Source organism: Oncorhynchus mykiss, chromosome 9, assembly GCF_057628025.1.
Source record: "Oncorhynchus mykiss isolate SJ-2025 chromosome 9, ASM5762802v1, whole genome shotgun sequence".
In the NCBI taxonomy this organism is placed as follows: Eukaryota; Metazoa; Chordata; class Actinopteri; order Salmoniformes; family Salmonidae; genus Oncorhynchus; species Oncorhynchus mykiss.
Genome location: NC_143030.1, coordinates 66941339 through 66955046, shown reverse-complemented (window position 1 = coordinate 66955046; position 13708 = coordinate 66941339). Strand labels below are relative to the sequence as shown.

General features: G+C 43.4%; 1 protein-coding gene across 50 annotated transcripts in view; it reads left to right on the top strand.

The window, feature by feature from the left end:
• hspg2 (heparan sulfate proteoglycan 2) overlaps positions 1-13708 on the top strand; it is a 187193-nt gene that overhangs the window by 79806 nt on the left and 93679 nt on the right. For 38 of the 50 annotated variants that reach the window (XM_090185095.1, XM_090185097.1, XM_036988597.2 and 35 more), the window contains exons 4-9: positions 10052-10161; positions 10870-10928; positions 11297-11469; positions 11857-11889; positions 12618-12743; positions 12983-13177. In XM_090185095.1, coding sequence (XP_090041221.1) covers positions 10052-10161; positions 10870-10928; positions 11297-11469; positions 11857-11889; positions 12618-12743; positions 12983-13177 — 696 coding nt within the window. The remainder of the gene's footprint in view (positions 1-10051; positions 10162-10869; positions 10929-11296; positions 11470-11856; positions 11890-12617; positions 12744-12982; positions 13178-13708) is intronic. The other 12 variants (XM_090185100.1, XM_090185103.1, XM_090185087.1 and 9 more) reach the window with 2 other exon arrangements.

Here is a 13708-nt window from a genome sequence, read left to right as displayed (position 1 = left end):
TTATCTTTAACCCTTATTGTTGACCCTTATCTTCGATCCCACATCACTCCCATCTGCCCTCTACCCTCCACCCCCCACTCTACTCCCTTTAGCATTCCACCGGTGGTGGTACAAAAAGGGCCCAGACCAGGCAGACTACAGTCCAATCTACTGCTACTATTTTCCTTATACTCTCTATTGAAATACCTTGGCGTATCTTATCATCGTCTGCTCTGTTCAGCTATGCACTCTCATTTCCACATTCACTCTAGACACCATTCCTGGGACTCTTGGGATTGTGAAGTTTGAGTCCAGTCTGAAGGGTTTTCCATTTTAGGCAGGCTGTAATGTTTTCTGATGCCAGTGGAAAATGATGGGGTTATTCCATCATGTCATAGCTTTCCCTCCCTACCTATGACACTAGCACTAGCATTTCAGCTAAAAACAACTGGGCCAAAATAGGTTTTCGTTTATTTCTTGATGGGTCACCGTTTGTCATTTCGCCCTGAAAATCATGTTACATATTTCACACTATAATTACTTTCAATATTCCCTTATTGCCTTGTTAGGGTTATAGTTTTAGTTCCAACACTAAGCATGACTGAACTGATACACGGATTGGTCCACCCGAATGAGATACACAAGATGGAGCTGACAGACATGGTCACCCTGTATATGTATTTGTATTTATTAGGTATCCCCATTGCCAAGGCACAAGCTTCCTGGGGTCCAAACACATTAAAGCACTTACATTACATATAAAACAAAATATAAAACAGTACATCATATAACATTATTACACCACTACATACAGTATCTACAATACAGAATGTATGATACCACCATACAACAATATTACTATGTACGTATGTGTAGAGTGGGTGTGCTAGCGCTTGTGTGTGAATGCCTGTGTCTGTACCTTGGTGTGTGTCTCTTCACAGTCCCCGCTGTTCCTTAAGGTGTATTTTTACCTGTTTTAAAATCTGATTTAACTGCTTGCATCAGTTACCTGATGTGGAATAGAGTTTCATGTAGTCATGGCTCTATGTAGTAATGTGCGCCTCTCATATTCTGTTGTGGACTTGGGTATTGTAAAGAGACCTCTGACGGCATGTGTTGTTGGGTATGCATGGGTGTCCAAGCTGTGTGCTAGTAGTTTAAACAGACAGCTCGGTATATTCAGCACTTTGACATGTATCATCAGGCCTCGCTATGTCAAAGGAATGTAGCATTGCAGACACACTGCTCCTATACTATATATATAGTGTACAACATTAGGCTCTGTCGTGTGTGTGTGCTTCTTACAAAAACAAGTAGTGATAAAGTCAATCTCTCTTCCACTTTGAGCCATGAGAGATTGACATGCATATCATTAATGTTAGCTCCCCGTGTACTTTTAAGGGCCAGCTGCCCTGTTCTGAGCCAATTGTAATTTTCCTAAGTCCCTCTTTGTGGCACCTGACCACACGACTGAACAGTAGTCCAGGTACGACAAAACTATGGCCTGTAGGACCTGCCTTGTTAATAATGTTGTTAACTTAGAACTACCCATCCCGGATCCGGGAGAATTATCATCAACTACACTAATTAGCATAGCGCAACGGTCAAAAAATATTACTAGAAAATATTCATATTCATGAAATCACAAGTGAAATATAGTGAAACACAGCTTAGCCTTTTGTTAATGACCATGTCATCTCAGATTTTGAAATGATCCTTTACAGTTAAAGCAAGACAAACGCGTGTGTAAGTTTATCGATAGCCTAGCATAGCATTATGTCCAGCTAGCAGCAGGAAGCTTGGTCACGAAAATCAGAAAAGCAATCAAATTAAATCGTTTACCTTTGATGAGCTTCGGATGTTTTTACTCACGAGACTCCCAGTTAGACAGCAAACGTTCCTTTTGTTCCATAAAGATTATTTTTATAGCCGAAATACCTCCGTTTCTTGTCCACGTTTTGTTGAGAAATCCACCGGAAATTGCGGTCACGACCACGGTGAAAAAAAATCCAAATTACATCCATAATATTGACAGAAACATGGCAAACGTTTTTTCTAATCAATCCTCAAGGTGTTTTTCAAATATCTATTCGATTATATATAAACCGGGACAATTGGCTTTTCAGTAGGAGCGAGAGGAACAATGGCCGCATTTGTCTATTACGCACAAATCACTTTGAGAGCCACCACCTGACCACTGACGCAATGTTGTCGTTCACGCTCATTTTTCAAAATAAAAGCCTGAAACTATGTCTAGTGGCTGTCGACACATTAGGGAAGCCATAGAAAAAGGAATCTGGTTGATATCCCTTTCCATGGTTAATAGGGATGCATAGGAACACAGGGGTTTCAAAATAAGAGTCACTTCCTGATTGGATTTTTCTCAGGCTTTTGCCTGCAATATCAGTTCTGTTATACTCACAGACAATATTTTTTACAGTTTTGGAAACTTTAGCGTGTTTTCTATCCCAAGCTGCCAATTATATGCATATTCTAGCATCTGGTCCTGAGAAATAGCCCATTTACTTTGGGAACGTTATTTTTCCAAAAATGAAAATAGTGCCCCCTAGTTTCAATCCCGCTAACGGGAGCGATATGACAACTACCAGTGAAAATAGAGGGCCTAATTCAAACCACAGAAATCTCAAAATTACAATTCCTAAAACATACATGTGTCTTATATCATTTTAAAGTTAATCTTGTTGTTAATCCCACCAAAGTGTCCAATTTCAAATGTGCTTTTCAGCAAAAGCACTATAAACGATTATGTTAGGTCTCCACCAAACCACAACAAGCACAGCCATTTTCCAGCAAAATATAGCATTCACAAAAAGCAGAAATAGAGATAAAATGAATCACTAACCTTGAATTACATTGGCGTATTAGATTCACTAGTTCCAAAAACATCAACTGATTTTGCATAAACACTTCGTTTCAACAGAAATACTCATCATAAATGTAGATGATAATACAAGTTATACACATGGAATTATAGATATACCTCTCCTTAATGCAACCGCTGTGACAGATTTCAAAAAAAGTTTACGGAAAAAGCAACCCATGCAATAATCTGAGGAGCTCAGAATAGTAGCCAAATTAGCAGCCATGTTGGAGTCAACAGAAACCAGAAAATACATGATAAATGTTTCCTTACCTTTGATGAACTAAATGTCCGTTATTTAGCTACTTTGGTTAGCGCGTTTGGTAAACAATTCCAAAGTCACAAAGCGCGTCCACTATAATGTTACGAAATGTCCAAAATTTCCGTAACAGTCAGTAGAAACATGTCAAACGATGTACTGAATCAATCTTTAGAATGTTGTTTACATATATCTTGAATAACATTCCAACCTGAGAATTAGAATGACTTCAGATGACCAGTGGAACGCAGGTCCTTCCCTTGTGAACGCGCATGGTGAAAGCATGGTCAACTCATGGCAGTGGTGACTATTTCCTGTCTCATTCAACCCCCCTTCACATTAGAGTCATCAGACAAAGTTCTATTGACAGTTGGCATCTAGTGGAAGGCGTAGGAAGTGAACACTCATCCATATCTCGCTGTAATATCAATGAGAGCTTGGTTGAAAATCTGCCACCCCCAGAAAAAATACAAACAGGAAGTGGAATTTCTCAGGTTTTTGCCTGCAATATGAGTTCTGCTATACTCACAGACATAATTCAAACAGTTTTAGAAACTTCTGTGTTTTCTATCCAATACTACTAATAATATGCATATATTAGCAACTGAGACTGAGGAGCTAGCCATTTACAATGGGCACCTTTTCATCCAAGCTACTCAATACTGCCCCTGCAGCCATAAAAAGTTAAGAAGGCAAGGCAACACTTTATTATGGACAGACTTCTCCCCATCTTAGCTACTGTTTTATCAATATGTTTTGACCATGACCGTTTGCAATCTAGGGTTACTCCTAGCAGTTTAGTCACCTCAACTTGCTCAATTTCTACATTATTCATTACAAGATTTAGTTGAGGTTATGGGTTTAGTGAATTATTTTTTCCAAATACAATGCTTTTGCCACCCATTCTGAAACTAACTGCAGCTCTTTGTTAAGTAATTGCAGTATGCAGTAATTTTAATCGCTGTAGTAGCTGACGTGTATAGTGTTGAATCACCTGCATACATAGACACACTGGCTTTACTCAAAGCCAGCGTTATGTCGTTAGTAAATATTGAAAAAGTAAGGGGCCTAGACAGCTGCCCTGAGGAATTCCTGATTTTACCTGGATTATGTTGGAGAGGCTTCCATTAAAGAACACCCTCTTTGTTCTGTTAGACAAGTAACTCTTTATCCACAATATACTGTAGCAGGGGGTTTAAAGCCATAACATATACGTTTTTTATAGCAGCAGACAATGATCAATACGGTCAAAAGCTGCACTGAAGTCCAACAAAACAGCCCCCACAATATTTGTATCATCAATTTCTCATCAAGTGCTTAGCTTGTTGAATGTCCTTCCCTATAAGTATACTGAAAGTCTGTTGTCAATTTTTTTACTGTAAAATAACATTGTATCTGGTCAAACACAATTTTTTCCAAAAGTTTACTAAGGTTTGGTAACAGGCTGATTGGTCGGCTTTTTGGGCCAGTAAAGGGAGCTCTACTATTCTTGGGTAGTGGAATGACTTTTGCTTCCCTCCAGGCCTGAGGGCACACACTTTCTAGTAGTATTAAATTGAAGCCCTGTACCTAGCTCCTAGCCAACATATTTGCGTTTTCTTGCATTATTACCTACAGCTGGAAAGCCGGACTCTGACATTGCTCATTCTAATATTTCTACATTTATTAATTCCTCTCTTTACATTTTTGGGATTTGGATGTATTGTTTTGTATTGTTAGGTATTACTGCAGTGTTGGAGCTAGGAACATAAGCATTTCTCTATATCCGCAATAACATCTGAAAAATATGTGTATGCGACCAACATTTTTTTATTTGAATGATGCAAATCAAATCACGTGCGCCAAATACAACAAGTCCTAACCAACAGTGCAATTTTTAAGTAAAAAATAGGTATTAAGTAAACAATAGATAAGTAAAGAAAATAAAAACATGACAAAAGATAGTGAAAATAACATTAGTGAGGCTATATGTAGGTGGTACCAGTACAGAGTAAATGTGCAGGGGCACCGGTTAGTCGGGCTAATTGAGGTAATATGTACATGTAGGTATAGTTAAAGTGACTATGCATAGATGATAAACAGAAAGTAGCAGGGAGTACAGGAGGGGACTGAGCACACACCCCTGATGGGCCCCAGTGTTGAGGATCTGCATGGCAGATGTGTTGCTCCCTACCCTCACCACCTGGGGACGGCCCATCAGGAAGTCCAGGATCCAGTTGCAGAGGGAGGTGTTTAGTTCCAGGATCCTAAGCTTAGTGATGAGCTTTCAGGGCACTATGGTGTTGAACGCTGAGCTGTAGTCAATGAATAGCATTCTCACGTAGGTGTTCCTTTTGTCCAGGTGGGAAAGGGCAGTGTGGAGTGCAATAGAGATTGCATCATATGTGGATCTGTTTGAGCGGTATGCAAATTGGAGTGGGTCTAGGGTTTCTGGGATAATGGTGTTAGTGTGGGCCATTACCTGCCTTTCAAAGCACTTCATGGATTCGGACGTGAGTGCTATGTCCGTAGTCAGGTGACCATAGCGCTCTTGGGCACAGGGACTATTGTGGTCTGCTTGAAGCATGTTGGTATTACAGACTCAATCAGGGACATATTGAAAATGTCAGTGAAGACACCTGCTAGTTGGTCAGCACATGCCCGGAGCACACGTCCTGGTAATCCGTCTGGCCCAGCGGCCTTGTGAATGTTGACCTGTTTAAAGGTCTAACTCACATCGGCTATGGAGAGCGTGATCACACAGTCGTCTGGAACAGCTGATGCTCTCATGCATGCCTCAGTGTTGCTTGCGTCAAAGTGACCACAGGAGTGATTTAGCTCGTCTGGTAGGCTCGTGTCACTGGGCAGCTCGCGGCTGTGCTTCCCTTTGTAGTCCGTAATAGTTTGCAGGCCCAGCTGACTCAGTGCGGTCTTTGTGGTGGTAAATAAACAGCCACGATTTTTTTTTTTTTAACTCTCTTGGCAAATAGTGTGGTCTACAGTTTATCATGAGATACTCTACTTCAGGCGGGCAAAATCTAGAGACTTCCTTAGACTTCATGCACCAGCTGTTGTTTACAAATATACACAGACCGCCTGTGCTGTTCTATCTAGACGGTGCAGCATATATCCCACTAGCTGAATGTTTTCCATGTTGTCATTCAGCCACAATTCGGTGAAACAAGATATTACGGTTTTTGATGTCCCGTTGGTAGGATATTCGTGATCGTACCTCGTCTAATTTATTGTCCAATGATTGTACGTTGGCAAGTAATATTGATAGAAAGGAAGGAATTCCCACTCGCCGTCGGCGGATCCCTACGAGGCTCCCCGCCCTGTGTCCTCTATACCTGCATCTCTTTCTCTTGCCAATGACAGGGATTTTGGCCTTGTCGGGTGTCTGAAGTACATCCTGTGCGTCCTGCTTGTTGAAGAAAAAAATCTTTGCCTAATCCGAGATGAGTGATCGTTGTCCTGATATCGAGAAGCTCTTTTTTAGCTTTCTTCTGGTGCCATCTTACTTTGTGAAAGGACCATTCCTGCCAGTAGGTTCTATGTCAGTATAGTGGACTGACAAGTCCAACAGACAATATTAGTTAACTGTTCTGCCATTTCCCTGAAGTGTTTTTTGACATTCACACTGTGTTTTGTGGAGAGAGCACAAAAAAGGCTCCAGTAATATTGGCCAGAAGTCATTCAAGTCATTCCCATGAGTTCCTGAGTTTGACGCAGTCTATTCTGTAGAACAGGGCTGTTTGGCTGACCACCAGCAGTAGGGTTAAGTAGCAGAGGTTCCTCTCTAAAAGCCAAAGCTGACAAAGAGTCCCTCTTTCCCACACAGCCCCACACCACCCCACATTGGCCTTCCTAGACCCCTTGGAGAGAGAGACAAGAGAAATAGAGGGTCTAGTATCGTCTGGTCCCTGGTGGGATGTGTAATACGACTTGGGCCTTGTTCTTGTGGTCTTGCTCACTCTGTCTTTCTCTCTTTCTCTCTTTTTCGCCCTCTCTTCCCCTCTCTCCCATTCTCTCTCTTTCTCTCTGCCCCTCTTTCTCTCTCTCCCCCTCTCCCCCTCTCCCCTGCCATAGGCGCTGGTGCTGGTGGGGAGGGAGGAAAGAAGTGGGGTTGAAGGTCGGGCTGAAAGCGGTTGGGCTTTAAAGGCCAGGCTGGGCGCACGGCTCAATCAGCTCTTTGTCTCCTGCTACCGGCCTCTGTGTGTTCAGAGGGGGCCCGGTCCGCCTTACAAAGCCATCACAGTTCTACTGAACAGCTTTAATAGCTAAATACGTTTGTGAATTAAGAGTTTGGAATGGAATTTTTCCAGGCTCCTTTTTTTCTTCTCCCCCGCGCTCACTCTCAGCAGGCAATTTCTTCATCCTTGGTGGTGCTTGACGGGGGATTTCCCCCGATGGAAAAAGTGAGTGGCGATCAGCAGAATGCTCCTCGGAGAGGGAAGAGAGAGGGAGGGAGAGAGAGAGAGAGAGAGAGAGAGAGAGAGAGAGGGATGCAGAGAGATGAAGAGAGAGCCCTCGTTAGCGTTAAGGGCACAGCCCTACACTGTAACCAAAGAATCATGGGTACTGAGTGCGCTCGCCAGGCCGTAACGTGTCGTCAGAGCGGCAAGCTCAGAGGAGACAGGTCTAATGTCTGTTACTGTGTGTGTGTGTGTCTGTTCGCTGCAGGGCCAAGCGAGTGCACATTGAAGTGATTAGATTAGCGACGGGTAAAATGAGGCTTTTTAATCAGCCATTTTGATGTTGCATGTCTTCTGGTACTGTTTTCAAACTGTACAATATCCTTTAGCCCGCTGATTGACTTTGTGGAACAGCCAACACAGTCGACCATGTCCATGTCACACTGCTGACGCCTGCGATTCTACACTACATACAGTAGTCAGCCCATTGTGTGGGTTTTTATACCAAATCTTTTCAGTTCCCTCTTCAACAAATAAAGGCCTTTCCTCACAAGAAGTGGAAGGCGTCTTGGAGGAACCAGGCCAGCTTGTGCCAATATTCTGCTGTAATTCGAAGGCAGCTTCTCACCACTAGACATAATGACACAGCTGCCTTCCAGCCAGCCTGTCCTGTCACTGGCACAATCACTATCAGAACCCCAGGGCCTCAACACAATGGATGTATGGGGCAGCCTCTGTGTGTGCATGTGCGTGTGCGTACACGTGTGTGTGTGTGCGTGCGTATGTGTGCACAAGTGTGCGTGTGGCACTCTTAATCCAACTTTTAATCAAACAGCAGGGTTCCTAAAGCGTAATGAATGCACACTGTCATTGTCAACAGCAACACATTGTCTAGCAATATGTAATTAGTGATTCCACAGAGAGGGAGAGGGAGGAAGTGTGCATGTCCGTGTGTTTGGTTGAGGCCCCAGCTCACGGTATGCCCACATAAAACATGACTCGTCAATATAGCCATGGCAAGTAGCAACTGACTGTAAGAAAGAACACAAATATTGACTTCCTTCCCCCAACCCGGACCATACCAGATCGAGGCCAAGCAGAACAAAAGCTGGCAGACCCAGGCCAGCTCAACACGGTTGTCAGAGGAGTGAGAATAGGTGCACCCTGAGGGGGGGTCTGCCTGGGCTATTTAAAGGATGTGTATTTGTGAGTCGTATGAGAGACGATGTCTTAGAACGGAAATAGATATGCAATAAAAATAGACCCTATTATAGATCATGTAATAATAATAAGACAAAAAGGATACGAAGTTGCAAAATGGTTAACCTTCCTTAGGCTTTTCAGACAGCAGTGACAGTAGCCTACAGAAACATGACATTTTTAAAGCTGCATAAATCGACCGTAGAACACCACTATGGATAGTACAGCCTCTATATTATGACCAGCATGCCCTACTTAACTCATAGAGCCAGGTCAGGTTATCTTCGCTAACTCTGTTCTCCATAGGCAGTAGAGCCCATGCTCCAGCCTCTCTGTCCCATCTGGTGTGCTTGACTTTGTGAAGGGAAAGGGAATGTTGAGGCCCACCTCCAGAATCACTCACTTGAGCATTTTTCACTGCAGCCGTTGGCATAGTAATTCTACTGCCTGGGTTAGGGCTGGGACGGGGCTAGGGCAGGGCTGGGGCGGGGCTAGGCTGGGGCGGGGCTAGGGCGGGGCTAGGGGCTCCCCTCTTTTTCAGTGTCTAACTCTAACTGTGATGTCACCTTTTCACTGTGAATAAAAGTGTAGCTAGCAAGGCAGTGAGTGACCCACCTTGGCTGACACACCTTGGCTGACAGTGTAATTGTACTTGTGTGAGATCGTCCACACTTATGGCTATGTGTGTGTATTTGTGTGACGAGTGTTGACATCTGTCTAACGTGCTCATGTGTGTTATAGACAGAAGGTGTGTTTGTGTGTGTATCAGTGGAGGCTGCTGAGGGGAGGATGGCTCATAATAATGGCTGGAATGGAGCGTGGAATGGCATCAAACATGGAAACCATGTGTTTGATGTATTTGCTACCATTCCACAGATTCCGCTCCAGCCATTACCACGAGCCCATCCTCCCCAATTAAGGTGCCACCAACCTCCTGTGGCGTGTATATGTGTGGGCGTACGGTATGTGTGCATGTGTACGTCTAACTTGTTCCTGTTGTTCAAGCGTCCTCTATAAGTGGTACAGTTGTCAGTTTTAGTACAGACCACAATTGAGATATGGAAATAGACCCCATCATTTGTACATGGCTCTGAATTTAACCACAGTTATGTTTGGTGAATTTCTTTCTCCAAACATTGAACCAAAGGCCTCCCTGAGGGACATTTGTCCCAAACATTATTCAAGTTTGATTCTCATTTCATTTTGAATAAGGCAACACCACCAAAGGTCCCATGTAAATGTCGCTTTGTGTACATTATGTTGCTGAAAAATGAGTATAAATGTTCATGCTGTGGTTCCTGTGTGTCTAACTAACCATTGTCTCTCTCTGTGTTCCAGCGTACTACAGAGCTCTGGTGAACTTCACAGACTCCATTGTGTACAGGCCTGACATGGAGGACATCACCTCACTGTCTTTCCAGGAGATCTCTGACGCGGTGGTGGACACGGTAGGTCTATTCCAGAACCATATATACTATATATATACCACGGGTATTCAAATCCGGACTATTGCTGCTTTTCTGTTCTAGCTGATCATTAATTGCACCCACCTGTTGTCCCAGGTCTAAATCTGTCCCTGTTTATAGGGGAAGAATTAACAACAAAAGCAGTGGAACTGGCTTTGAGGCCCAGATTAGAATTTGAGGACTGTATGCGTTAGGCTTATTCCAGAACATACTGTATACTGTGTACTTTAAGCGGTACGCCTAACCCTCCCTCCCCACAAGGGCTGTAAACTTTACACAGGCCAGGGCAGGATTCTCACACCTTGCATTCCACTGCCACGTCATGTCTGCCACACAACGTTATTGATTGCGGATCAGGCCATATACTGTAGATAATTTGAGTCAATATACTCATGTATAGCCTGTCTTTTTACTGTTGTTTTATTTCTTTACTTACCTATTGTTCACCTAATACATTTTTTGCACTATTGGTTAGAGCCTGTAAGTAAGCATTTCACTGTAAGGTCTACTACACCTGTTATATTCGGCGCACGCAACAAATAAACTTAGATTTGATTTGTATCATATACTACTCTACATCATATGTTAGAGCACTTGTTAGGAAAGTTGTTCTATTTGTTAAAACATGTAGCCAAAAATGCATCTCTGCTGGTTTGTACCCATCTAAGTAAATGTTTTCTCCTTCTACAGTTGGAGTCGGAGTACAACAAGATCCCAGGCATCCAGACTGTCAATGTGGTCCTCATCAAGTGAGATGACTGATCATCTTCAGCTACTGTTGATGAAACCCCACCAGTCTTACTTTTACTTACTTGACTTATTTTAGCCTGGGTGTAACAAAGGTGGTTTAATGAACCATGCTCACATGATGAGTAACCTTGTCTGAGATCTGAAGACTGCTCCCAGAGCTAATGCTAATGCTTAGGCTTCAGCTTATACTCATCTGGTTGGTCCACCAAACACTGTTGTAAGCTGAGTGTAACTAATCAATGTTCTTACATTAGATAAAAGGATGATATGCCCCAACCCACGTTTATCTAAACCTGGAGCACTGTACCGTTATCGTCACCGCGTCCCTCTCTAAAAAAACATCTGTTCTGTCCTGGCCTGTGTGTAGGAAGATGCTGAGGCAGGATGGGGTGGATGTGTTTGTAGAGCTTGACGTGGGCTCTGACTACAACAACAATGACAATCAGATCCGCAACGTGCTCTATGGAGTGGTGAAGGAGGGAACCATCGCCTCCTACATTACCTCTGTCCAGGGCTTCCAGTTCAGACGCCTGGGAGAAGGTAAGGACCACACGGGATAATATATACTCCGCAATGTAAGGACTTTCCAGGATGCTGACATGGCCAAATATACAGCATCCAGATTAGGAAGATGTCTAAATTACGGCATCCATTTGAGGAAGTCGTAAGTGAACAAATAGGTCTGATCTCATAGCTAGGGTAGTCTTTATTTATCATATCTTATTACAATCTTTCAATGAAGCTAGACTAGCCAGCCCAAGGCATCATGCTAGAAAAGGCGATTTTTTGTGTTCACTTTTTCCCCTCTATATGTCTCCCCTTCAATCATACCTACTTCTGTCAATAAACCAATAAAATATGGAAAGAAAGAAAAGGAGGGCTAGGTAATCATAGGTAGTGTCCTTAACTTGTCTCTCTGGTTTCTAGCTCTGCCCCCTGTGAACCCCATGGCTGTGCCAGGTTTGTACTGTACCATGCCGACCTGGGTTCAATGCTATTGGAAATCATTTCAAATACTTTAGCTGGGTTTGACTGAGCTTGCCTGGCGCAATGGAGTCAATAGAATAGTAGCAAAATAGTATTTTAACCCAGGTCTGGACCAATGCCTGCTGCACGGAGACTGCTAGAGCTGCTGTAGAAGTGACATGACTGTTCTGTAGTGTGTGTAGAATGCAGAATGCAGCTATTTGTGGATGGTGATGATGAACAGGATGACGATTAGGTCATTGAGAATCTGTTAAGAGTTCATGCAGGAATGTTATGCATGTGTGCACCTGAAGCAGAGGTCTGACAACGTTTTGGTTTTGCACTGCCCAAGAGAACTGCATGGCATGAGTTACGATACAGATATTGCTATTTGCAAAGGAAAAAAAGTCTTCAGAGTTTCTTCAGAAGGATCTCCATTACGTTATGGCCATGTCCCACCTCCGGTACGGTAGCTGTTAGACTGTTTGCCCCAGGCCCCAGAACGACCCGCAGTGACCCAGGATGGTCATTGGAGGCTGGTGAAAGGAGGATGGCTCATAGTAATAACTGGAATGGAATGATGGAATTCCATTCTGATACCATTAAATGTATTCCATTCCAGCCATGACAATGAGCCCATCCTTCAATTTAAAGTGACACCAGCCTCCACCGAGGAAGGTTGTGTTGTGCATGTCTGACCTTTGAACCCACCCGTCTCTCAGTGGTCCCAGACCTTCGGCCGTGCATGAAGGATGAGCACACGTGTCGTGATGGGGGGTGCATCCCTCTGGAGTACCTGTGTGACAACAGACCTGATTGCAATGACATGAGTGATGAGCTGGATTGTGGTGAGTTGCATGGTATGGAATGGATCTGGATCTGTGCTGTGACTAGATGGTTGACTCAAGCATTTAATTGAACATGTCTTTGTAACCGAACGAGAGAGTCAACTCAAATGTTCACTTTAGTTGAATTTTCACTTAGTCTTCTATTGGCATCAATGCATGACAAAGTGACAATGTAAGTTAGGTGGAAGTTAGGATTCGCCTCTGGATCATCGGTCTTTAACAGATCTGTTGGTTTTCAGATAAGATCCGTCCTGTTGCAGTTACCCCCACTCCTCCCACCACCATCCCCATCAAGAAACCCCCACGCCCCCCTGGTCCCCCAGGGCCCTGCAAAGTGGACCAGGCCACCTGTCAGAATGGGGAGTGTGTCCCCAGAGACTACCTCTGTGACGGAGAGAGAGACTGCTCTGATGGCAGCGATGAGTTCAGATGCGGTAAGCACTTATTGGCAACCACTAATACTTCAAAGTACATACACGCAGGCACGCGTGTATATACACACACCAGTGTTTCTGTTAGCCGGTAATAGACGGCTTTTGTCCGATAAAACAAATGAAAAGCCAATAAATAAAATTGCCGCCGGTCAATTGTCCAGGAGAAGAAAAACAATCACATTGCAAAATAATGCATTTTAGCCTATTCATTGATTGAAATAGCTGTCTATTTAGCATGAGAGATGCTGCTACAGCTCATCAAACAGCCGTTTGTTGCTGCTGGAGTGAAACATGTGCTTTAATAAGCTCAATCATTGCACAACAATTCTAAAGGCAATCACGTGTAAAAAAAAAATAAAAAAAACATGGTCACAATTTAAAAGAGCTAGGCCTACTTTTTCTTTTTCTCAACTGGTAAATTGAAGGCATCCAGACAGGCTTCAGCGTGTCACACACCACTTCACATTGAGCTGGAGACAGTATGCATTTTGAAAACATCAACTCAATTGTTTGAAACCTGAACGTTTTACT